The 24,483-nt window shown below is 37.1% G+C and overlaps 1 protein-coding gene across 4 annotated transcripts in view; it reads right to left on the bottom strand.

The window, feature by feature from the left end:
- The window catches only part of Lama2 (laminin subunit alpha 2), a 630,868-nt gene that overhangs the window by 106,614 nt on the left and 499,771 nt on the right, over window positions 1-24,483 (bottom strand). For all 4 annotated transcript variants that reach the window (XM_074074982.1, XM_074074980.1, XM_074074975.1 and 1 more), the window contains exons 35-37: window positions 12,452-12,563; window positions 6,498-6,660; window positions 5,430-5,640 (exon numbers count right to left, since the gene is read on the bottom strand). In XM_074074982.1, coding sequence (XP_073931083.1) covers window positions 5,430-5,640; window positions 6,498-6,660; window positions 12,452-12,563 — 486 coding nt within the window. The remainder of the gene's footprint in view (window positions 1-5,429; window positions 5,641-6,497; window positions 6,661-12,451; window positions 12,564-24,483) is intronic.

Here is a 24,483-nt window from a genome sequence, read left to right on the forward strand (position 1 = left end):
CCTAGCTGCAAAAGCTGTGAAACTCAGGGCAAGTAGTTTAGCCTCATGTAAATGCTTTATTCCTCACTACTCAAAGTGTGGCCCACTCACCAGTAGCATAAGCAATACCCGGGAGCTTGTTCGAAATGCACTATCTCAATCTTTATTGGGAACTACTGACTGGAAGAACCCTCAGTGTCATCTGAACCCCTGCGTGGTGGATATGTATCATAAAGTCAAAGGACACATGGCTTGGAGCACAGCCTGGCACACAGTACTGCCACATAATTGTTAACTATTACAGTAATTATTTTGTTCTCTTTCCCAGCACTTGCTGATCTGAATTATGTCCTAAGGGATGGCCAAAAACTATAGGACACAGATAACCTTTATTTTTTATATAGCTTGACCTAGCTCAATTATTTCTTCTGGGATTTCTAAATACACAGATTATTTAATGAACTCTAGAGACATCAATGCATAAAAAATGCACATGCCTCAGAGACCAGTGGAAATGCAATGGCTGCTGAACTGTGCATTGCTGAGGAAGGACAACACACTGGATGTATCATGTGATATCAGAGAATAGAAAACACATTGTATGACAATAAATTATTTCATGCTTCCAGACTTTATGGGCAATTGAGTACTAGTTTATTGGTGTAGTAAATATCTCCCTCACTACAACATGAATTCCATAAAAAGAGTCTTACATATCACTGTGTCTTAATAATAACTAGATGAGCTTTTCAAAAAATAGTTCTGAATGAATGAATGAAAGCAAAGCCTGAAACTTGTGCTGGCCACATTAAGCTACTCTCACCTCTGGCTAACACAGGAGAACTCTTGAGTGATCATTCCCTCTTTGCAGACAAGTTCAGGGCCAGTTCCAGTGTCTCTGATTTCAAGTCATACCTTTTCTTCCAAGTGTCTGACATTCTTTACATAACTGCCAATTTAGTCCTTATCTTTTGTATGCACTGATTTGCAATTTTTTCTTTGCCTTTGGGTCAGATAGTATTTTAGACTCTGGGGATACAGTTGGAAAGAAGACATGTTTTTCATGGCTTCTTTGGAGGATTATTATGGTTTGGATCTGAAGTATCCGCCAAAGGCTTGGTAGCTAGCTTATGGCACTGTGAGAGGTGGTGGAATTGTTAGGGAGTAGGGCCTAGTAGAAGGAAATTAGGCTATTGGGAAGGCCTGTCCTTGGAGGGGATATTGAGAACCTGGTATCTCCCTCTCTCTCTCTCTCTCTCTGCCCCTGGCCACCATGAGATGAGCTGGCCTCCCTGCCATGAAGATCTTCTTTGCCACCATGGGTCTGAAAACAATGGAGTCAACTTTGTTGAACATGGACTGAAACTTCTAAAATTGTGAGACATAATAAACTTTTCCTCCCAAGTTATTTATCACGGGAATAGAAAGCTAAGTAACACAAGAGGGAGAGAATGAATGAGCAAATGAATGTGCCTTTTTAACTAATGATGAAATTAGTGGTATAAAAATAAACAAAAAGAAAGAATGGACTGAGAATGATGTAGGATATAAAATGCCTAAGATAGGAAACAGCATATTTAAACAATAAAAAGAAAGGTCCATGTACAAAGATAATTACGCTTTGTACACGAATGCAATGCTAGGAATATTTCTGTATAGCTATCCTCAACTCAACTAGCAAAAACACTTTGTCTTTCTTATTAGGCTTGTCTCTTTTCTTCAATAAAACGAGTGATAAAGGCAGATCAGGACCTGCCTGGAACTGAGGGGGGAAGGAGGGAGACAGTGGGGGAGGGGAGCAGGGAGGAGAATTGACCCAAACAATGTATGCACATGTGAATAAAAGAAAAATAAAATAAAATAAATAAAAAACAAAGCATGCCGTAAGCATGCTGTTAAATCATTCTGTTTGGATATCAAGATTGACTATATCTCTACTTTTAACCTCTAATTAGTTAGATCTTAGCTTATTCTAAAACTCTGCAAGTTAAACACCCACTTTTTCTTTTGTTGTTGTTTGTGGGGTGAATTCTTCAGGAATCCAAAGCTCTATTTCGGTCTCTCCTTTATGTAGTGATTTACTCTTTCTTTTTTTGCAATCTCTTCTTTAGCAAGGTTATAAGGGTAGACATTGAGACAGTTGGCTTAATTCATATTCCTTTGCCTCACTGAATCACTCATCTACTCTCTTTCTGTCCACCAGGCTCCCTGTTACCTCTCCATTGCTAGAAATGCCCTTTTAAACCTGTCCCCTTTTGTCTGAATTCAAAGCTTTCTGTATCTGGATCCAAATGCCATTTCAGAGCCACCTCTGCTACATACTTTCATGGAGTTCATGAGTGAGATGGACTGCTCTTTTTGACATTTTCTATGATCGCCTTGTACTTGCAGGGTTCCGTGTTTGTGCTCATGCTATTCTTCCTCTCCTTCAATTTCTACCCACTTCTTCTTTCATTTTGATAAATCTTGTGCTTACTCTCCCAACCAATATAATCACAATATTGTGAATGATTAAAATGTCTAAAGTTTTTAGGAGATTGTGAATGCTATGAGGCCAGGAATTATTCATATTCAGCCTTAAAAATACCCTGGTTACCAACAGCACCTTTAATTTAAATTTAAATATTATCCCAACCTATTTTCCTACCCTAAAATCACACTATGGTTTAATCCAATGTCAAATCTTCAATTAACATGGGCCACCTCTAAACTCCCCCCAAATACAGTTTTCATCCTTGACTATGTATTTCAATTGCTTTCTATAGCTTTGAGGATATACATGGAACTCTTTAGCTGAATCTTACAAGGTAATTCTTATAACTCAAGGTCTGAACTCTGCCTCTTTTTGCTGGTTGTCTAGCCTTCTACTCATTCCTATATAGTTTTTATTCTAATTTTATCAACCACCAATTTTCTCTCAAATCTATCTTTTTCCCTTCATGTCTTTGCACATATTTTCCCCTATTTCTGGAATGTTCTTACCCTTTACTTTCTACTAATAGATCCCATAAGGGCCTAGCACAAGTGTTAGGGCCTCTAAACTCAGGGATGATTTCATGCCCTGCTTTGCTTACTTCCATGATAGGTGCTATAGGAATAGAGTGGTTTGCTTGTGTGTACCTCCCGCTAGACTCAGGCTGAAGTCATCAGAGATGCCGTTTTATTCTTTATATCAATGGCTGTCAACCTTGAGGCTGCAGTTGAATCACTGACATGACTTTTTTTGTTTGTTCCTCACAAGTGCTGGGATTACACAAGTGCAGCACTATGTCCAGGTTCAGAAGAATCTTTTAAAACACATGTTGGTAGGTCCCTCTCTGAGAACTTCTGAGTTGGCCAGTTTGGAGTGGGGTCTGAGAAACTGCATTTTAAACAAGTTCAAGGAATGTCAACGCTGCTGCGCCAAGGACATCACGATGACAAGTACATGATATAATCAATTTCATGTTTTGTGTACTTCCTAAATAATTGGAGCTTGATGGAAGGTTTTCAAAACAGAAATGACACGCTTACTGCATTGAAATAAACAAAAACCATTTGAGCTGGGTCTTAATTGTATCATCTTCAGTGCAGACCCTGGTACAACTGAGGTTTATTTTAAAAAACAGTTCATTATTCGATCTAATAGGTACAATATATACCCTGTTCTCAAACCTGTGTGGGTATCAAATGAACCCAGGAAGTCTTAGGCATATGGACCTGGGCCATACCCTAGACCAGTCCCCTCATTTTGTGTGGGAGGTCATGGAACCTGCTAGTTTAACAAACCTTCCAGGGATTCCTTTTTAGCTAGTCTGGCACTGACCTTGGTAGACCAAAGCAATCTTAAATAATCTGTGCCTGGTTCATGTCAATTTACTTACTTTGTCTATATTTTATCCTATAAATTGCTAAATAAGCCTTTAGTTAAGCACAGCATATAAAATGAAAACACAGAAATGACACCTTAGAGCTTCAATACTGACTACATATGCTCCAGACATCTTGAGGGATACCCAAGAACGATGGCTCTTGGTTTCAAACATCACTAAGGAAAGGAGTAGCTGAAAGCACCATTCACTGTGCTGCTATAACTCTTCTTGAAATACTTCTCAAAGGCTTATTATGTTTTCCACATAGGTAATTTTAATTTCTTAAACTGTTGCCATAAAATGGAGAGGTGCCCCTCTGGGTAAATTATACCAGCAGTGTGTCACTGAGCTAGATGAATCATGCTAGAGCTGTGATGGGACAGCCATCCAGTCTCCTGCCTCTCCAGATGGTGCTTTTTCTTGAAAATTGCTTGCATGTCAGTAGACTCCAAATTGGGTAAGATTAGACTGATCAGTTATGAAAAACGTGAGCTTCCCCAGTTTTCTACCACTACGACAAAGCTAAATGCCAGAGGAGTGACCCAGAAAAAATTAAAAAATATAGTTTATCCTCTTCTCAATTCAGAGGAAAATGGAGAGATGAGGAGATAAAAAACAAAACAAAACAAGACCCAGGTTTGCTCATTGTCATTGAGCAAATATTTTTGACAGCATATTCTGGGTAATGAGTTATCCCTGAAGGTAAAATCATGTTAGAGGCACAGATCTGTCACTCCTTTCAGATTGGTTTGTGTATGGGGAGAAAATTGTTTAAATACCAAATACAGGTTTGTGGCATCATGTGTACTAATTTTAATCTTAGGAAAAGTGATCATTTACATGTTAAGATCAAGGAAGAAGCCAAAATAAATTTAAAAAATGAAGAAATGATGGAACAATCTGTTTAGTTCTACACTCAGTAGCACTCTGAAAAATAGCCTACCATATTTGTAGATCTGTTTGGAAGAAAGGAGGAAAAATAACTCATACTTGCTTTGCTTATCTTAGTCCTTAAAAATGACATTTGCATGGAATACACTGTAATGAAGGGGAACGAGGATTTTACAAACTCTGGTATCTCAATGAGCGACTTGTCATGTGCTCAGATTTCATAGAAAGTGTAGAGAACGTCCATGGTTTTTTGCAGCCAGATTTCTGAACCAGGTTTGTGGATTAAGTTGGATGAATTGCAAAATCACAAATTAGGACCCAGAAAGATTCTAGATATATGCTCTAATAAAATGTATTCATTATAGAGTTGAACTGATTCTTAGAGATGTGAATTGACTGATCCAATTTAGACTCGTAGTTGTGTTTGAGACTAAGGTCCCCTGATTCCCAGGAAAGAGCTTTTTCCACTGTGCCAAACTGCCTTTAAAAATCTTTGATAACTAAGTGATCTCAATTCTGATCCATTGGGAAATAGTCATTAAGGACACATACATACACATAGAGGATCATTACCTATTTGTGTCTAAGAAGCCTCTTTTGGAGTTGTCATTCATGATCTTTGTAAATATGCATCCATTTGACTGTTCTAGCTATTCTCAACTCACTTCCTATTCCCAAGGCTGCGATGAAAGGGCTCCTAACACTCACCTCCAAAACAGTCATGTTTTTTTGGTTGAGAACAGATAAGTGATTAGCTTCTCTGATTTTATCTGTGGCTTCTCTCAACAGGTCCCAAGCATCATCGAGTTTGTTCTTATAATCAGCCAGTTTGTCCTGGAGCTCCTTTTCCATTTCCTCATTTTTGCTCCTGGGCTCTCCAAACAATTTGTTCACCTTTTTGAGAAGACTCTCTGCAGCTCTGTACCCACCAACAACCCAAGTACAGACAACAGTGTTACTGTTTCAGGGTTTACTGTTACCAAACTGCATTACAAAAAGATTCTAACATAAAAAAGGTTAAAAACATGCAAAAACATGTAAAGCAGATTCACTATCTACTAAGTGTAAAACTGCTTTCTGAAAGCAGCCGACTAAGTTAAAACAAAAACCTACTTTTAAAATTTATTAAAATTGGAGAACAGAGGTGGGGGGCGAAGGGGAGGCTTGCATGGGTGGGGGTATCAGGGAGGTGGTGGGAAAAGGGATAGGAGGATAAAACGTGGTGCAAACAACATATACACATGTATGTAAATGCAAAAGTGATACCTGTTGAAAATGTTCCAGGAATCAGGGGATGGGGGGTGGGGAAGAGCAGTGGAGGAGGAATTCAAGTATGACATATTTGATACATTGTAAGAATCTTTGTAAATACTACAATGTACCCCCACCTAGCACAACAACAGCAACAATAATAATAATATACAGTAAAAGGATCCTGCACTGTGAAAAAAGTTATTGTAAGATTATATTTTCAATTTAAAAGTCCCTTATACAGGCCATTAATAAAAAAACACCCATTGGCCTAATTATAGAAAGACTAGCACCAGAAAAGATCATTTACTGATGATTATTTTTATATAGGGAAAAACATGCTTTAAATTCACTTTAGAGCGAGGTAAGGTATAACTAAACAAATAAATTAAAAAAAATAGCATAATTTCCAGGTCAGAAAAATAAAGTATATGCTGCTCATATATGTGATGGAAAATTTAGAAACCTGAAATAATTTTCAGAGCTCAGGTTATCAAATAAGGAGATAATAGAGCATCTACTCACACCAACTCGTCTTCGGCAACTTCCTTTTGTGTGTCTAGATTTTTGCTCCTCAGTTCTTTCATCATCTGATCAATCTCTTTCTGAAGCTCTTGCAAATTTCTCTCCAAGGGCTTGTCTTGAGTTCCTAGAGTTTCATTGAGTTTTACAGCTTTTTCATTTACAGCTGCAGGGGGTAAAATAAAGTTTGTAAATTACTAAACAAAAATGTCACACACAACACTGGCATTCAACATCTGCCTTTCACTACTTCCTCCAAATGAAACGTAATTTGCCAGGGGTGTTCCTGCTGGGAAACAGAGACAGTCACTATAACAATCAGTAAGAAAGAGGATACGTGACATAGTTCTCTGTATTAGATTTCCTGGGTGGGGGAGCGCATAGTAATTAAAGCATAGAGTTGTAACTCTCAGCAGAAGTGATACAAGTAAAGAAGCAGGTCAACTCCTCTTCAGCAAAGAGGCAGAAAATGAGATGTGTAGAAAATACTCAGAAGCTAGGAACAAAGGTCATCTGCATTGTTGAAAAGACAGCCACATTGAGAGAATTTTAAAGTTCTGAGCAGAAAATATTAGTGAAGGGATCTCTGAACATGAACCTGCCCTTGAATTTCCACACAGCCCTCTTGCATTCATTTTTTAAAGCAGTGAGGAAAGGAGCACTGGTCTAGGGACAAGGGTTATAGATTAGGTCTCAAAGACACCTCCCAGCAGTAACATCCATCGTAGTAGTCCATGTTTATTATGCATTAAATGGCGTGTCAAGCTGTGCTCTTTGGAATATTAGGAGTCTCCAGCTGCTTCAGGTATTCTACAAATGATGTCTACTCTGCCAAAAATCTGTTTTATAGGTTGGTGTTCTGGGCCAGATTTCATTTGGAAAACGAATTCTGTGTCAAATAAAAGTTTTAAAAATTGGTGAATTAAAACATTTACACAGTTCTACCATTACTTTTAGACTAAAGTTTCCTGAAGTGTGTGCTATGGGACATTAATTTGGTGAGTTCAAAGGAGTTATTTTCTCAAACTCTTTGTCTGTTGAATACTTATTTCTATAAAATTACCTATGAAAACTCCTAGAATGAGGAGTTTGGATTGCCCAAGAGATATTTTTTTACAATTTAAAGACCTCTTAAAGATATAATAAATCCTAGGCATTCATTTCTGGACAGATTCTTCAGATCTGCACAGTCAGAGCTCCTGAAACAGGTGCACATAGTCAGGGCAAGTGGAGCAGCTGGGTGGAGTTATATAAGCTAATGGGTGAGTGCAGTGGCTCTGAAATGTGGTCTCCCACCAAGTGGCAGCTGTAGCCCCGTGGGGCTTATTAAAAGTGTGGTTTCTCAGGCCCTTCCATAGACCTACTGGTTCAAAAATTCTGGGATTTGGAGGACCCGCTGTCTGACGTTCTAACAAGCCCTCCAGGAGCTCTTGAATCATGCTGGACTATGAGGAGCAAACACACAGCTAGCAGAAGAAGGAATTGACTTTCAATGCCTAACCTATCCTTCTCAAAACACCTTTTCCTTCCTTTTTTTTTTTTCATTACTAAAGTTTAAACTCAGGATTTTGTACTTGCTAGACAGGCCACACCTCTAGCCCTTTTTGCTGTAATTATTTTGGAGATAGGATCTTGCCTTTTGCACAGGCCCACCTGGACTACAATCCTCCTATTTTACACTTCCTGTGTAACTAGGATATCAGGCGGGTGCCACCATGCCCAGATTTTTTCACTGAAATGGGGCTTCACAAACTTTTTTACCCAGGCTGGCCAAGCACTGTTATTCTCCCAGTCTCAGCCTCCCATGTAGCTAGGATTACAGGTGTGGGCCGCTGGCTCCTGGCTTCCAGAATACCGCTTTATAATTCTCTTTTCTTTATAAATGGCTTTGATTAAAAGATTGCTGCAGTCATCTCTATTCCTGATAGCTGTTGATACAGACTGAAGATTTATGTTCCCCCACATTCTTATGGGGAAACTTAATTCCATGTGAAGATATTTAGAGGTTGGGACTTTGAGAGGTGATTAGACCTTAAGGGCAGGAAGGAGGTAGATAAAAGAGATGCAGAGACCTTCCTTGACCCTTCTACCATGTGAGGCTAAGCAAGAAAATGGCCATCTGTGAACCAGAACATGTGTCTTCACCAGATACCAACTGTTCCAGTGCCTGACTTAGGACCTCTCAACTTCCCAAAGGGTGAAACTGGTTTATAACCCACTAAGTCTGTATTTTTTTGCAATAGCAACTCAAAAGTAGACAGCTATTAATTAATTTGCAGAAAAGTTTGAATCACATTTTAATAAATAAATATGGCCATACCTCCTCACCCTTTGGCAGAAATTATCCATTGGTGCTATATTCCTAGAAGTTAGTGAGGTGGCTCTTTCTCCTAGAAGTTAGTGAGGTGGGCTTTTTCTTGGCCCACAAAGCCACTTAGATTGGTGGTGTCATGTAGTGTCATGTTTGTTATGGAACCATACTGACCATGAATGATTAATTGGAAAGCTCTTTGGTCTAGTAGACTATGTGGAAAGAATGCCAGCATGCCAAGGATTAGATGAAAAGTTTCTGCATCTACGATTTCAAGAAAATTGGTATCTGTAGCAGATTAGGCTATGCTACGACAAGCTATCTCCTTCAGTCTAAGTGCATTATCTGTCTGTATAGGCAATTTTAACCAGTTGTAGCACGTAAGTACAGACATCTTTTGCATTAATTGCAAAAATGACAGTGATAAATTCCACTCCCCAACCCACCAAAGCCATGTTTTTCCTTTATTAAATGAAAATATAAATGATAAAATATATTTTGATAGAGGATATATTTTTAAAAATTTGATACAATTTAGGCTTCGGGTCTAAGTAGTATTGAGGAAGGGAGGAATGTAAAATATAATCTCACTGCTTCTTTTATAGCCTATTCTCAAAGATAAATTTCTGCAGAGAAGAATTTGGTTGAAAAAGAACATTAGAGAGAGAAAAGGAATAGGCAAAAATGGCTGCATCTTTTAGAATGCATATATCATTTCCTTTAGATTAAAAATATATGTAAGAAAAAGAAGAATGAAGGAATTAATAAGGTTCACAAATGGCCTTAGCAAAATGATGCTATATTAAGAAAGCAAGCATCATTTAATAGAAGACAGCTGATTGCCTTCCTGCTTAGACATGTGGGATTGGAACATCTGAATATTTTGAAACTAAAGATGAATGTGTTATTTAGACTGTTATTCAAATGTATACACTGCACCTTCAATATATTTTCTACAGTACTGAATATAATTGTAGAATAGATATATCTTTTGAACTTGTTTATTTTCACCTTATTTCAAAAAGCGATTTAAGGTATTAAAATATCTTTAAAGCAAGGTACAATTAATGTAAAGAAGTAGGGGTAAAATGAATGTGAATCAGGAAAGGAATAACTAGACAGAAATGCATGTTTAGTACTTTGGATCCCAAGTCAAAGCATTGTGGTAGCCAATGTACAGCAGAGAATAGTGGGATGCTTAAGGAATTCAGTGAAATAATTCCTCAGAAAAGAACATTGATGCTTTTCATACTACATCTGAAAAAAATTTCTGTCATAGGGAAATTTATGAAGAATGAAAAATACCACTCTGACTTAAGAAACAGCAAAGAAGGGTATCTAGCTTTGATTAAGTGCTATTATACATATATACATATATACATATATACATATATACATACACACACATATATATATATATACACACACATGTATATGTCAGAGCATAAACACTAACGGAGCTTATCCATGTTTCCTCATTAATTCGAATAATGCAGAGAATAAAATATAGTTTGTTCATGATATAATTGAGTCATAGCACAATAGATAATATAAAATTACAGTGAAATAAGAATAGTTTTGATGAATAGAAGCTGATTATCTATAAAAAAGGCCATGACCTATAATGGAAGGTAGAGGCCTTGACTTATAATGGAAGGGAGAATGAGTATTCATTATCTAAACATAAACTTGAAATAGACAAATGTCAGGCTGAGGTCTTCACTTTTTTCTACAGCAATTTACTGCCACTAATAAAATGTAAAAGTACTCATGATTATCCCTATTTTAGTTTTGAAAGAGGAAAAAAAAAGTGTGGATGTGTTGTATAATGTATTTAAAGTTTCTGGTGACTTATTTCCTTCTCTTCTTCCTTCCATTTTCCCCCCTATTTTCCTCTCTTTCCCTCCCTCCTCTATTCCTTTTCCCTTAACTGCCTAGCCTTGTAGCACATCTCAGTGAGAATTTAGTGTACCATGGTATATTCAGATTTAAACTTTTATTAAATTTTAATAAGTACATTAATTCTGCCAAATAGTGCCTGTTGGCAGAAGTGAGTAGTGTTCCTGTTTTCCTTAGGTACAGCTGTTCCACATGATTTTTAAAAAGTGCCCCATCTCCAAAGAGATGATCAGAACACCCAACCAATGCTCCATTTATGAAATGAGATATACCTCTGGTGCTAGGTAATCCTGCTTGTCTGGTGAAAATCGGAATTTGGACAGTGAAGAAAGCCTGAGTGACGTCCCATCTCCTCAGTGCCCTCTACTGGTGCCTTTGTGTGTTGCAAATTGTGTGAGTACCCAGAGGCCTTTAGGCATCCAGAAAAACAAAACAAAAATAAAATCCACATTGATCCAAGGAGTAGCAGTAAATCTGTATCTCTATGAGAGGTGGAGAGCTCAGTATAGAAAAGAAAGTAAACATTTCTGATACTGGGGTCTATTACAGCATGTATTAGCATTTACTTTCATGCACTGATATTTAATTAAAATGACTTTAAAATTATTTGCCAGAATGAGCTGTTGAGTGTTTAGTGTTTGATTTCAAATGGAAGGAAAGGAAAATTCCTGTAGTATTAACTAGCACCTTCAAGGATATACATGGAGGGAAACTCCTCTATTTGTCATGGAATTTGCTGCTGTTTTGTGGAAGGGGGATTTTTAAATGGCACAAACAGAAAATAATACCAGGGAAAGCACAACAATTTTATCTAGTGAGTTAACTGAGATTTTTTTCAGTGGGGTAACTTCTTTTTCACATTTTGACAGGTTATACTTCAGAATAGGCCTCAGATTAAAAGCTTGTTGCTTCTTGCAGTGGGGAATCTGTTTCTGTCTCTTCCTGGACAGCCATGCCTAAGAATTGCCATCAGAATCTGCCTTGAAGGTTAGCTCATATCCAGATTTATTTGTCTATTTCACAAAGCAAAATATCAAAAGTGCACAACCTTGTATAACAATAAAAATGTTTTACTTTTTAAAGGAAAAACACTTTTAAAAACTTTACCATGCATGTATGTTTAATATATGTTTGTAGATATTTAAGTGTAGTCTTTTGTGGGGAGCATTATCTGTTTTCATTAAGAATTTCTAATTTGGGCTTTTACTCAAAATTGGCTTCCGTTTTATTTTTCAATCACATTCGTAGATGCCAAGAACTAAGTCCTAGGGAATTGTGAACTAAATGCAGGGGAACTTCTGGCAAAGTGGCACATCCAAATCCAAGCAACAGATGTTCACAACAAACCCATAATAAGCATTTGAAAGGACACTTTGACAAACTAAAGAGCTGCTCTCACATACCAAGTAGAATGACAAAATTAGGTTTTTGAAAAATTAAAAATATTATAAATAGTTCTGAATATAAAAAATATCAAAGCACAGGTTTCCCATGAATTATTTAACCATAATAGCCATTCTTCATGAATTTGCTCCTATTTGGGCATTCATAACTGTTAACTCACCAACTGCTGTCAGTCGTGCATTCTCAACAGATAATGCTCTTGAATATCTTAACCAAAATACTTTTTAAAACTCAACCCTTGAATTTAAAAATGCCACCTCTTATAAGATAAATTCCAGCCTTGTGTAATCCTTCTGTTTCTCTGTCCGGAGAAATAATGATTAAAATGTGATTTTTCTAATACCTTCTGCATCCTGAGCAAGCTCCTTGATGAATTCTCCCAAGGCCTTTGCTCTTGTGTTGGTCCTGTCAGCATCCTGTCCTGTTTGTTCTCCATCTGCTGTCACTTTGGTAGCCTAATGATCCAAATTCAGGAAAAGCATAATTAATAGAGATGATGAAGCAACAGCTAGATCAGCTCCCACTGGCTACATTTTCTTTCAAATTTTACTTTGAGCCAAAGGCAATCAATGAATTATTGATCAGAAGTACTGGAAATGATGCCCTGTGCTCAAGTATACAATTAAACTTTATTACTTCTTCCATTAAATGGAAATCAGAGAGCTGTATTTGGTCTTTTTAAAACCCTCGTTACATGCAATAGCACAGAAGAAGTGATAAAGCACAATTATTTTTGAAATATCTTCAAGGTACTCTTGCCAAAGTCTTTAATGGAATCTTCAGCTTCCACATGTTGCTATTTTGTCCATATTTTATTTACTGAAAACATGTGGAGTGCAGCAATGAGCTCTTGAGGGAAGAATAGGCAGTCTGTCTCAATAAGCTTGATCTTATAGATTTAGTTTAGAGCAATACATTAATTAAAGAAACAAAGAGAGGGAAGTGCTTAGATACTCAGTAGTAAATGCTTGTTTTATAATACTTCAAAGATGCCAGTAAAACATTAAGGGAGAATAAATGCTAACGTTCCCATATTACATGACCAGAAATATGGTTCTTAATCACAGAACCAGACACCACTGTCAACAAAATAAAATAGGACTCCCCAAATTGTCCTGCCTCCTGAAGAATATTCTCAAACACATTCACTTTTGTTCACATTGAAAATACCAATTGACAAAAATAGAAGGTGTTTGATGTGTTCTCAGTTAAGATATAGCATGGTCAAATACAAATGGTGATGGATTTTTTTTTAAGATGCTACAAGGTTTGGACCATGTTGACATAAGTTTACGCTTCATTTTTCTGTGTGTATGCATATGTAAGTAGGACTACTCTTTTAATAAAAAGATGTGAGCAATTAACTATATATAATGAGTCAGAGAATCAAAAACTGCCTCAATATAATTTTGAATGAGGGCCAAGCTGTCAGAGTATTAGTACTCTACGATCTTGTGCCAGAGTCTTTGCATTCTAGGCATGGTCAGAGAATTAAATTTTTTGTATACATAAGTGGATTTTAAATAAAGCTAAATGTCTGACTAGCACAAAACACAACAAGAAATGCTACAGAAATTGCTGTGCATTTTATTATTTCTGAGGGGGCAGCAAGAAAACTTTAATTCATGAAAGTTTTCAAGGTTTTGCAAAAAAGGTAGAATATAATGCATAACTATTATCGTCTCAATGTTCAGCTTGCAAATGTTAACTTACAAAGATAAAAAGAGATGAATCCACTGGTTCATCTGATTTGATGTCTAACTTGCAGCAAATATTCTCTGAATGTAGGCAAAGATACCTAAACAACAGTTTTCCTAAGGAACCTTGCCATACTCATTACCATTCTTCTTTCCTATCTTTCTTTCTCAAAAAATATTTTGTTTGTACTATTGATTCTTGAGTTATATCCACGTATTCAAAATAAATCCAGCCTTCAAATTTCAATTCCAACTCCAACTTCTCTGTAAAGATGTCCTGACTATTTTAGAACATGCTCTCCTTTCTTAAGAATTTTCAACTAGCAACACCACCATTCTTACTACAATGGGTAGTTACTTTATGAGGTGTTTTGCCATATCTATTTAATCTCTATCCTTGGATACAAGGATTCTGTCATATCTCTTTTTATTCCTGAGTGTGCCAGGTATAGGGCCTGGCAAATTGTAGGGAATCAAAGATGTTAGGTGATTGACTGGCATAATGATAATCAAACCAGCTTCAATACCACTGAAGTTCTGAAGACTGTTGGAAGATTCCCAATGCCATTCAAAATGACTGTATGCCCAGGATTATGGTTGCCAGCAAATGTGGTTGGTTGAGCAGTTTCCCAGGCATTTCTCAGGGCCTCCTAGGAAGCTGCTGCTCAAGAGCTACAGCTGAGGGCTTGAAGGAGAGCCAGGCATGAAGTCCTACAATCACAACCACATGCCACTGGCTTCTTGGTACTTCAAAGCTGAGCCTATGATTACATCCCGACTTCCATGCTGGCCAGAGCTGGGCTACAAGTAGAAGGTGGGCAGAGTCCTCACAGGGCTATACTCCAGGAAGGAGCTATGTTCCTGGCCCCCAAAGCATTGACTAATGTGGATAAACACTCTAAACAATGGGCTATGTGTCAGCTTCAGTTATACTGGGTTTATATGACTATGCAGAGGTCCTTCTTTCTTGGTTCTCATTTACCCTTCCTGCCTTAAGAGGTATATGGTTCCTATTTTTACATAGATGAAAGTGAAAAAATGGAGTAGTTAAATGACTTACCAGAAATCACATGTAGGGAATTAGGGACAAAACACAAATTTATGGTCTTCCAGTTTTATAATTTATCTATGCCAAATGCTATTTTATATTTGGTTAGCACCCAGGAAGACTAGGAAAATTCATGAAGAAGTCAAAACCTGGCAGTGGGAGGAGAAAATTTCTCCAACTTGTATAGTATGGTAAGTGTACATGTAAGCTTGGCTTTTAGCAAATTAACACATTTCAAAGTCCATAGAAGAATATCATCCATATATATTTTTTAAAATCATGTCTCATTATACAGTAGTTAAGTTGAAGAGTTACCCTGGTCACAGCTAGCCCATGACAGACTTCATAAAGGAAATTTATGACAAATGCTCCCTCACCTGTGGGTAATGGTGAGTGATAGTGAGGTCATTGTGATATCATCATAAAAGTGAAAGTCACAACAAAACAAGTATACTCAGGACAGGCTGTTAATAATGTGACAGATGAATGCTAAATACTCCCAGATAGGAACATTCTGTTAGATTCAGTTTGGTTCTTCCTGTGTTTTATTAGTAACCCTCCCTCTTATTCACTATTATTTTGTCCATTGAGAATTGGAAAAATATCTTCTCATTTATCCTAATATGTTGTAGAGTCTTCCTTTCATTCTCTGTCTTTGATTTTCTTATTTTTACATCTCTCTTATCTTTGATTACCTTTCATTTTTTATATATGTAAGTTCACTCGACTAGTGTCTTTCTTTTCTTTTCCTTTTTTTCTAGTTTTATTTTTGATTTTTAGAGTATTTCTGTCTAGGTAGCATGCGTTACCATTAGGGATGCATTAATTTACTTCTGAACAATGACATTGTTACTTCCTTGCTTTCACTCAAGCAGTTCTCACTGTGCATCTTAAGATCTCCACATAATTTTCTTGGCTGGATATTACTAGTGTCTTTCATTTTCTGCCTTCTTTATGTTAAAGCTAGAATCTAATGGAGCAAATCTAACTACTGAATAGAAAACATTGCTTAAATGCCATCCACCTTCACATTTGCAGACTCATATAATTTCCTGCTAAAATTAAATTTCAGATCTAATCATTTATATGATATTCTCAAGGGTCATCTTCAAACACAACCTATTCTGTATATCTAAATGACAGTGAAGCACTCCTCAGGCAAAGAAAGAGACAGTCACCTGACCCTATGGGATGATAATAAGGAACCAGTTCCAAGTGGAATAAGTATATTTCAGGTGTAACTTAGCAGAGATCTAAACCAAACAAATATGATTTGCCACAGATTGTCTCTCTGTCTTTTAAAATATAAGAGCACAAATAAAGGATAATGTTGGCAATTTAAACTTTTTGAAAACTGTAAACAAAGCATTGTAAACATATATTGTTGGACCCTGAATAATTTACAACTAGTTTTGTCATTTTTGAAATACTTTATCTTCATTAAATTTGATTTGCAACAGACAGTAAAACATGATAAATATGGCATTTTTATATTCAATATATGATACAGCATTCTCTTTTCATAGAATATGAACATTTAAAGGATATTTACCAAAGAAAGCAAAGTATCCAACTTGATACAACTAAATATATGCTTGATTTTAATATACTTAGAGAAGTTCAAAAGCAGTACTTATTTTGGGTTTTCTACCTTTCATGTGGTTGTAGAGACAATTAACTCATTAAACAAATATTGACTGAACACCTACTAGATTCATTATATTGGTAATACCATGGGGAACAAAAACAAAGACAAAACCAAAACCAAAAAAAACCCAAAAACCTAGTTTACTGCTTTTTGGAGCTTATAGTCTGTTAGGAGTAGAGAGTTACTTGTCAAATAATGATGCAAATAAATTTATAATTACAAAGTAGAGAAAAAATACAGTGGTATAAGACTATCATAGGAAGTATTTCAGCACACCTGTATAGTCACAGAGGTCTTTCATAAGCAAAGATTTGAAAGGTAAACTGACATTAATAGAAGTTAACAAGTGTATTAATCTTCACAGCAACAGAAAAAAAAATGCCTGGTAAGTCTCTATGGTGGATGTGACTGAGGGATAGTTTGGCTGGAGTGCAGATGGCCAAAGGCAACAATGGTGGGAGACTGAGCCAGGGATTGGCTCTTATCCTAAGTCAATGGCAGAGCTTAAACACTGCAGTGACATAGTCACATCTGGAATAGCAAATGTTCATTCTGGCTGCATGGCAGAGACAGATGGAGAGAAGAATAAAATGAAAGTGGACAGGCTATGTAGAAAGCTAAAGTAGGAGTGGCAAACTAAGGGTTATGAGGTTGGACAAAGTACAGTTGTGGAGATGAGAACTGTTTGTAGAAGTAGAGCTTTGGTAGCTGGTAACAAACTGGATAAGTAGGTGGACTATGAGAAGAAAGAGGAAGCAGAAGGATTTCTACTTTTGTAGCCTCCACATTCAGTACATAGAGGTCCAGATGCACAGACCATGAGTGGTAGGGAGACATGAAACCTGGGAGTTCAGATCCAGGTCCTTCTGAACCAGTGAAAAGTTGTTGTAGAATTTAAAATGAAAGGATATATCTTGACCCAGCACAATAATAAAAAATAAAGTACAGTATAAGAAAAAATAACATGAAAGGATGTGTTTAGCTTAAGACGTCTATTTGGTAGTTAGGTACAAGGGCCTGAAACATAAGAATGAAGGTTGTCTTGAAAATATTGATTGGCTAATAAACAGTTTATCCATGGCAAGAGAAGCCCAAAGAAAGAGTTTATGGAGTAGGAGGAGATGTAGACTGATTACTACACCATAAAGAGAACCAAATTTAGGGAATGCGCAGGAGAAAAACCTGGGAATGAAAGGTCAGAGAATTAGAAGAAAAACAGATTATATCAAGAAAGAACTGGCAATTGCTCTTGGGAGTTCAAGTAAAATTTTTAACATGCCCACTGGATATAGTGGCAACCTTGTTGTTGGTTATCTTCTAAACAGTATCAATATAGGTTTTAATTGGAAATCCTGATTGTAGTAGAGAAATAAATGCAGACCTGTCTCCAAGACTTAAAAAAATGGTTCTTAGAAAGGCAGGAGCTAAGAACAGTAGCCATGGAACTATATGGAATTGTCAGAAAATAATCTCAATATTCCCCATATGTAGGGTATTTTGAATGTGCTAAATATGATTCTTATATCCAAGCAACCAATATTCCAGTAGGGAAGACAAAACGACAATAAATCAAAGTACACTGAAAGAAATATATGGTTATGCAATATTTTCTTAATATTTGCAGGTTAATGAAATATATATATCAAAAAATGCATGTGAAACAATAGTTCTTTTGAAGAATGTTATTCTTCTTACCCATGGATATTAGGGAAATAGACATCTCCATAAAATAAAGTTAGCATAAAATATAAAAGTACTTGAGGGAGAAAGGGCAGCTCCTATACCATCAATTCGGGATGAAACCTGTCATGAGTTTTAACAAATCTAAAGAATGTCATAAAGTGATTAGTGAGACAAAAAAAAAGTAGAGAAAAAGAGTATCATAAAGATTGGCAGGAAAAAGTGTTTTCCAGAAGAATTGGAACATTTAGCCATGAGGTGACTATAGGATCACAGTGGTTCTCAATTTTGGCTGACATCAGAATCATCTGGGGAGCTCTTGAAAATGTCAGTGCTCAGGCCAATTATATTACAATCTGTTGGTCTGGCCCCTGATCCCAGGCAATTCCAATGTGCATTCCTAGTCTAAGGCCATATCCCCTGTAATATGGACTTCTCACAGGAAGTTATGGTCATTGAATTTATCATACTCTTGTGCCAATGGCAAGATTAGCCATGGCTGTGACTGCGGCCAAATATTATTGGACATCCAAGTCATCTAGCCCTCTAGGTGTGATTCCTTTTGATTATCATGCAGTTTGCCCACAGGGAGAGAGACAATTGGTCACATTAGCTTGAGTATTTATGGTCATATGGCATGTAGTAACCTGGACAGTATGCTGAAACAGTAAAAGGACTCTAAGTAAAAACTGTGATACCTGAACCAGTCTTTAGGTAATAATTATGCATCAGATGTACCACACTAATGTAAGATGTCAGAAATAGAGGAAATTGGGAAAAGACTGAGAATGGAGTTGATGGGGTCCCTCTAAACATTTTTGGCAACTTTTCTGGAAATCTAAAATTACTACAAAATAAAAGGTTTATTTAAAAAATAGTATTGAAATTAACTCCAAATGGATCATAAATCTAAATGTAAAATGCAAAACTATAAAGCTCCGAGAAGATAACATAACACAAAATCTAGACTGCCTTGGATTATGGCCATGACTTTTGAGTTACAACACAAAAGGTACAACAGTGGAAGAAATAACTGATAAGCTGTACTTCATTAAAATTAAAATCTACTGGTTCTGGTGGAATGACTCAAGTGGTAGAGTGACTGTTAGCAAGTATGAGGCCCTGAGTTCAAACCCCAGTACTGCCAAATAAAATACATAGATAAATAGATAGATAAAATAAAAACTACTCTGTGAAAGATATTCTTAAATCTGCAAAGGACATATCTGGTAAAGAAATGTAAATGTATATAAAACATACAAAGAACCCTTAAAATTGAACAGTATGAAAACAAACAATCCAATCAAGGTGGAAAAAGAAACTCTTCTAAAGAAGATACAAATTGAAGATGGTGACTAGGGTGCAGAAGCAGACAGAGTGAGCTCTGTAAATCAGAAATATTGCTGAGATGCTGGAGCCACAATTGGCAGAAATAAAGCACCAAGAAGAATCAAAACTTCGACACAAAGAACCCCTAGCCTGTGGAAAGCGTCTCCACACCACGTTACACTAAGAAAATAGGAGGGCTCCTGTGCAACCAGACATTCAGCAGACCAACAGGTGACCACCAAGCATCACACGGTATTCCTCCAGCCACCCCTGGGTAAACTAGCATAGCCCCCTGGGCAGACTGACCCTGCCACCCCACAAAAAAAAAAAAAAAACCCTGAACAATGAACAAGGAACTGAAAACTAACACATAGCAGAGGGGGTGGGGTGCTGTAAGTGCACCAGAGAAGGTGCGCTTCTGAACAACAGTAACAACAGTAGGAAACATGCAAACAACTGTAAGCTGTACAAGACATTGCTCAGTGATCAATGGGTCATTGATGAAATAAAAGAGGAAATTAAAAGGTTCCTGGAAGTTAATGAAAATGAAAACATGAACTACCAGAACCTATGGGACACAGCAAAGGCACTCTTAAGGGGAACGTTTAGAGCCATGAATGCATACATTAAAAGGACAGAAAGATCTCAAAACAATGACCTAATGCTACATCTCAAATGGAAAACAAGAGCAAGCAAATCCCAAAACAAGCAGAAGCAGAGAAATAATAAAAATAAGGACAGAAATTAATGAAATAGAAAAAAAAAACCAAAGAATCAACGAAACAAAAAGTTGGTTCTTTGAAAAAATGAACAAGATTGACAAACCCCTGGCAAACCTGACTAAAATGATGAGAGCAAAAACCCAAATCAGTAAAATTAGAAATGCAAAAGGGGAGATAACAACAAACACCCCGGAAATGCAGGAAATCATCAGAGACTTCTTTGAGAATCTATATTCTAATAAATTTGAAAATCTTGAAGAAATGGACAAATTTCTAGATACTTATGACTGTCCCAAACTGAACCAAGAGGACATTAACCACCTGAATAGATCTATAACACAAAATGAAATTGAAGCAGCAATAAAGAGTCTCCCCAAAAAGAAAAGTCCAGGACCTGATGGATTCTCTGCTGAATTCTGTCAGACCTTTAAAGAAGAACTAAGACCAACCCTCCTTAAACTGTTCCACGAAGTAGAAAGGGAAGGAAAACTGTCTAACTCATTTTATGAAGCCAGTATTGCACTCATCCTAAAACCAGAGAAAGACATCTCCAAAAAGGAGAACTATAAGTCAATCTCCTTAATGAACATCAATGCAAAAATCCTCAATGAAATAATGGCACAACAACACATCAGAAAGATCATTCATCATGACCAAGTCGGCTTCATCCCAGGGATGCAGGGGTGGTTCAACATACTCAAATCAATAAATGTAATAAGCACATTAATAGAAGCAAAGACAAAAAACACTTGATAATCTCAATAGATGCAGAAAAAGCTTTCGACAAGATCCAACATCACTTCATGATAAAACCTCTAAGAAAACTAGGAATAGAAGGAATGTACCTTAACATTGTAAAGGCTAAATATGACAAACCTACAGCCAACATATACTTAATGGAGAAAAACTGAAACCATTTCCCCTAAAATCAGGAACAAGACAATGGTGCCCACTCCCCCCACTCCTATTCAACATAGTCCTGGAATTCCTAGTCAGGGAGAGCAATTAGGCAAGAAGAAACAAAAGGAATACACATAGGTAAAGAAACTGTCAAAATATCCCTATTTGCAGACAACATAATCCTATATCTTAAACACCCAAAAAACTCTACCCCAAAACTCCTAGATACCATAAACAGGTAGAGCAAGGTGGCAGGATACAAAATCAACTTACAAAAATCATGAGCTTTTCTATACACCAATAATGAACAAACTGAGAAAAAATATATGGAAACATTTACAATAGCCTCAAAAAAAAAAAAAATCAAATACCTAGGAGTAAACTTAACAAAGGATGTGAATGACCTCTACAAGGAGAACTACAAATCCATGAAAAAAGAGATCAAGTAAGACTGCAGAAGGTGGAAAGCTCTCCTGTGGTCATGGATTGGTAGAATCAACACAGTAAAAATGTCTATACTACCAAAAGCAATCTACATGTTCAATGCAATTCCCATCAAAATCCCAATGACATTCATCACAAAGATTGAAAAATCTACCCTAAAGTTCATTTGGAAATACAAGAGACCGCAAATAGTCAAGGCAATACTCAGCCAAAAGAGCAATGCTGGAGGTATCACAGTACCTAACTTCAAACTATATTACAAAGCCATAGCAATAAAAACAGCATGGTACTGGTACAAAAACAGACACAAAAACCAGTGGAACAGAATAGAGGACCCTGATATGAATCCTCACAGCTATGCCCACCTTATTTTTGACAAAGGTGCCAAAAACATGTGATGGAGAAAAGACAGCGTCTTCAACAAATGTTGCAGGGAAAAGTGGTTATTTGCCTGCAAAAAAACTGGAACCATGTTTATCATCCTGTACTATTATCTACTCAAAATGGATCAAGGACCTAAATATCAAACCTGAAACTGTGAAGTTACTACAGGAAGGAGCAGAAAACACTCTGGAACTAATAGGTATAGGCAAAGACTTCTTCAATAGAACCCCAGCAGCCTAGCAACTAAGAGAAAGGATGGACAAATGGGACTTCATAAAATTAAAAAGCTTCTGCACAACAAAAGAAATTGTTTCTAAATTGAAGAGACCACCCACAGAGTGGGAGAAAATATTTGCCAGCTATACATCAGACAAGGGACTGATAACCGGAATATATAGGGAACTTAAGAAACTAAACTCTCCCAAAATCAATGAACCAATTAAGAAATGGGCAACTGAACTAAACAGAACTTTCTCAAAAGAAGAAATTCAAATGGCCAGAAAACACATGAAAAAATGCTCACCATCTCTAGCCGTAAAGGAAATGCAAATCAAAAACCATGTTAAGATTCCACTTCACCCCTGTTAGAATAGCCATCATCAAAAATACCACTAACAACAGGTGTTGGTGAGGATGTGGGGAAAAAGGAACCCTGGTATACTGCTGGTAGAAATGCAAGCTCATGGAACCACTCTGGAAAAAAATTTGGAGGCTTCTTTTTTTTTTTTCTTTTATTCATATGTGCATACAAGGCTTGGGTCATTTCTCCCCCCTGCCCCCACCCCCTCCCTTACCACCCACTCCGCCCCCTCCCTCTCCCCCCCACCCCCTCAATACCCAGCAGAAACTATTTTGCCCTTATTTCTAATTTTGTTGTAGAAAGAGTATAAGAAATAATAGGAAGGAACAAGGGTTTTTGCTGGTTGAGATAAGGATAGCTATACAGGGCATTGACTCACATTAGGGAAAAGGGGACCAGGAACTGGAGGCTTCTTAAAAATCTAAACTTAGATCTGCCATATGATCCAGCAATCCCACTCCTGGGGATATACCCAAAGGATGTGACACAGGTTACTCCAGAGGCATCTGCACACCCATGTTTATTGCAGCACTAGTCACAATAGCCAAGTTATTGAAACAACCAAGATGCCCCACTACTGATGAATGGATTAAGAAAATGTGGTACTTGTGCACAATGGAATTTTACTCAGCCATGAAGAAGAATGAAATCTTATCATTTGCAGGTAACTGGAGAACATCATTCTGAGTGAGGTTAGCCAGGCTCAGAAGACTAAAAATTGCATGTTCTCCCTCATAAGCAGACTTTAGATCTAGGGCAAATGCAGCAATGTGGTTGGACTTGGATCACAGGACAAGGGAAGAGCACATACGGGAGATATAGGAATAGGTAGAAAACCCAAAACATGAAAGCGTTTGATGTCCCCACTCCAGAGGAACTAATACAGAAACCTTAAAGTGACAGAGGTTAACAAAAGAAGGGGATCAGGAACTAGTGTAAAGAACAGTCAGAGATGGATCAACAAGGGTTGTAATACACATGTGTACACAAAAGCAATGATAGGAATATTCATGTATAGCTGTCCTTAACTTAACTAGCAAAAACACTTTGTCTTCCTTATTATGCTTCTGTCTTTTCTTCAACAAAATTAGAGATAAGGGCAGAATAGGTTCTGCCCAGAGGTGAGGGGGAGAGGGGGTGGGAGAGGGAGCAGGGAGAGAAATGACCCAAACAATGTATGCACATGAGAATAAATGAATAATTTTTTAAAAAATAAGGGGAGAGCACATATGGGAGGAACGGGGATAGGTAGGAAACCCAAAACTTGAAAGTGTTTGATGTCCCCACTGCAGAGGAGCTAATACAGTAACCTTAAAATGACAGAAGTCAATATGGGAAGGTGACTAGGAAGTAGTGAAGAGGTCAGGTAAAGATGAATCAATTCAGGTTGTAATACACTGTGCATGGAAGCAATGCTAGGAATCTCTCTGTATAGGTATCCTTATCTCAACTAGCAAAAATGCTGTGTCTTTCTTATTATTGCTTACGTCTACTCTTCAACAAAACTGGAGAAGAGGGCAGAACACGTTCTGCCTGGAAGAGAGGGGGTGGGGGGAGATGGAGGGGGCCTGTTGTAGTGGGGAGAGATGGCCCAAACAATGTGTGCACATATGAATAAATGACTAAAAAAAAACAGAAGATACATATGTGGCAAATAAATAGTATGAAAGATGCTCAATGTCATCTGTCATTGGAGGACTGTAAGTTAAAACAATGAGATCCCTTAAACACCTATTAGAATGGTCCAAATACAAAACATTTGTATCAAAAACTAATGAGGCTGTGGAGTGACAGCAATTCTCATTCATTACAGGTGGGATGCAAGATGGTACGGCCAATTCGGAAGACATTTTGGCAATTTCTTACAAAACTACTATCACCAAAAAATTCAGCAATCATGCTGCTTGATATTTACTCAAATGAATATAAAGCTTATATCTACA

The sequence above is a fragment of the Castor canadensis genome, chromosome 1 (genome assembly GCF_047511655.1).
Source record: "Castor canadensis chromosome 1, mCasCan1.hap1v2, whole genome shotgun sequence".
Taxonomy (NCBI): domain Eukaryota; kingdom Metazoa; phylum Chordata; class Mammalia; order Rodentia; family Castoridae; genus Castor; species Castor canadensis.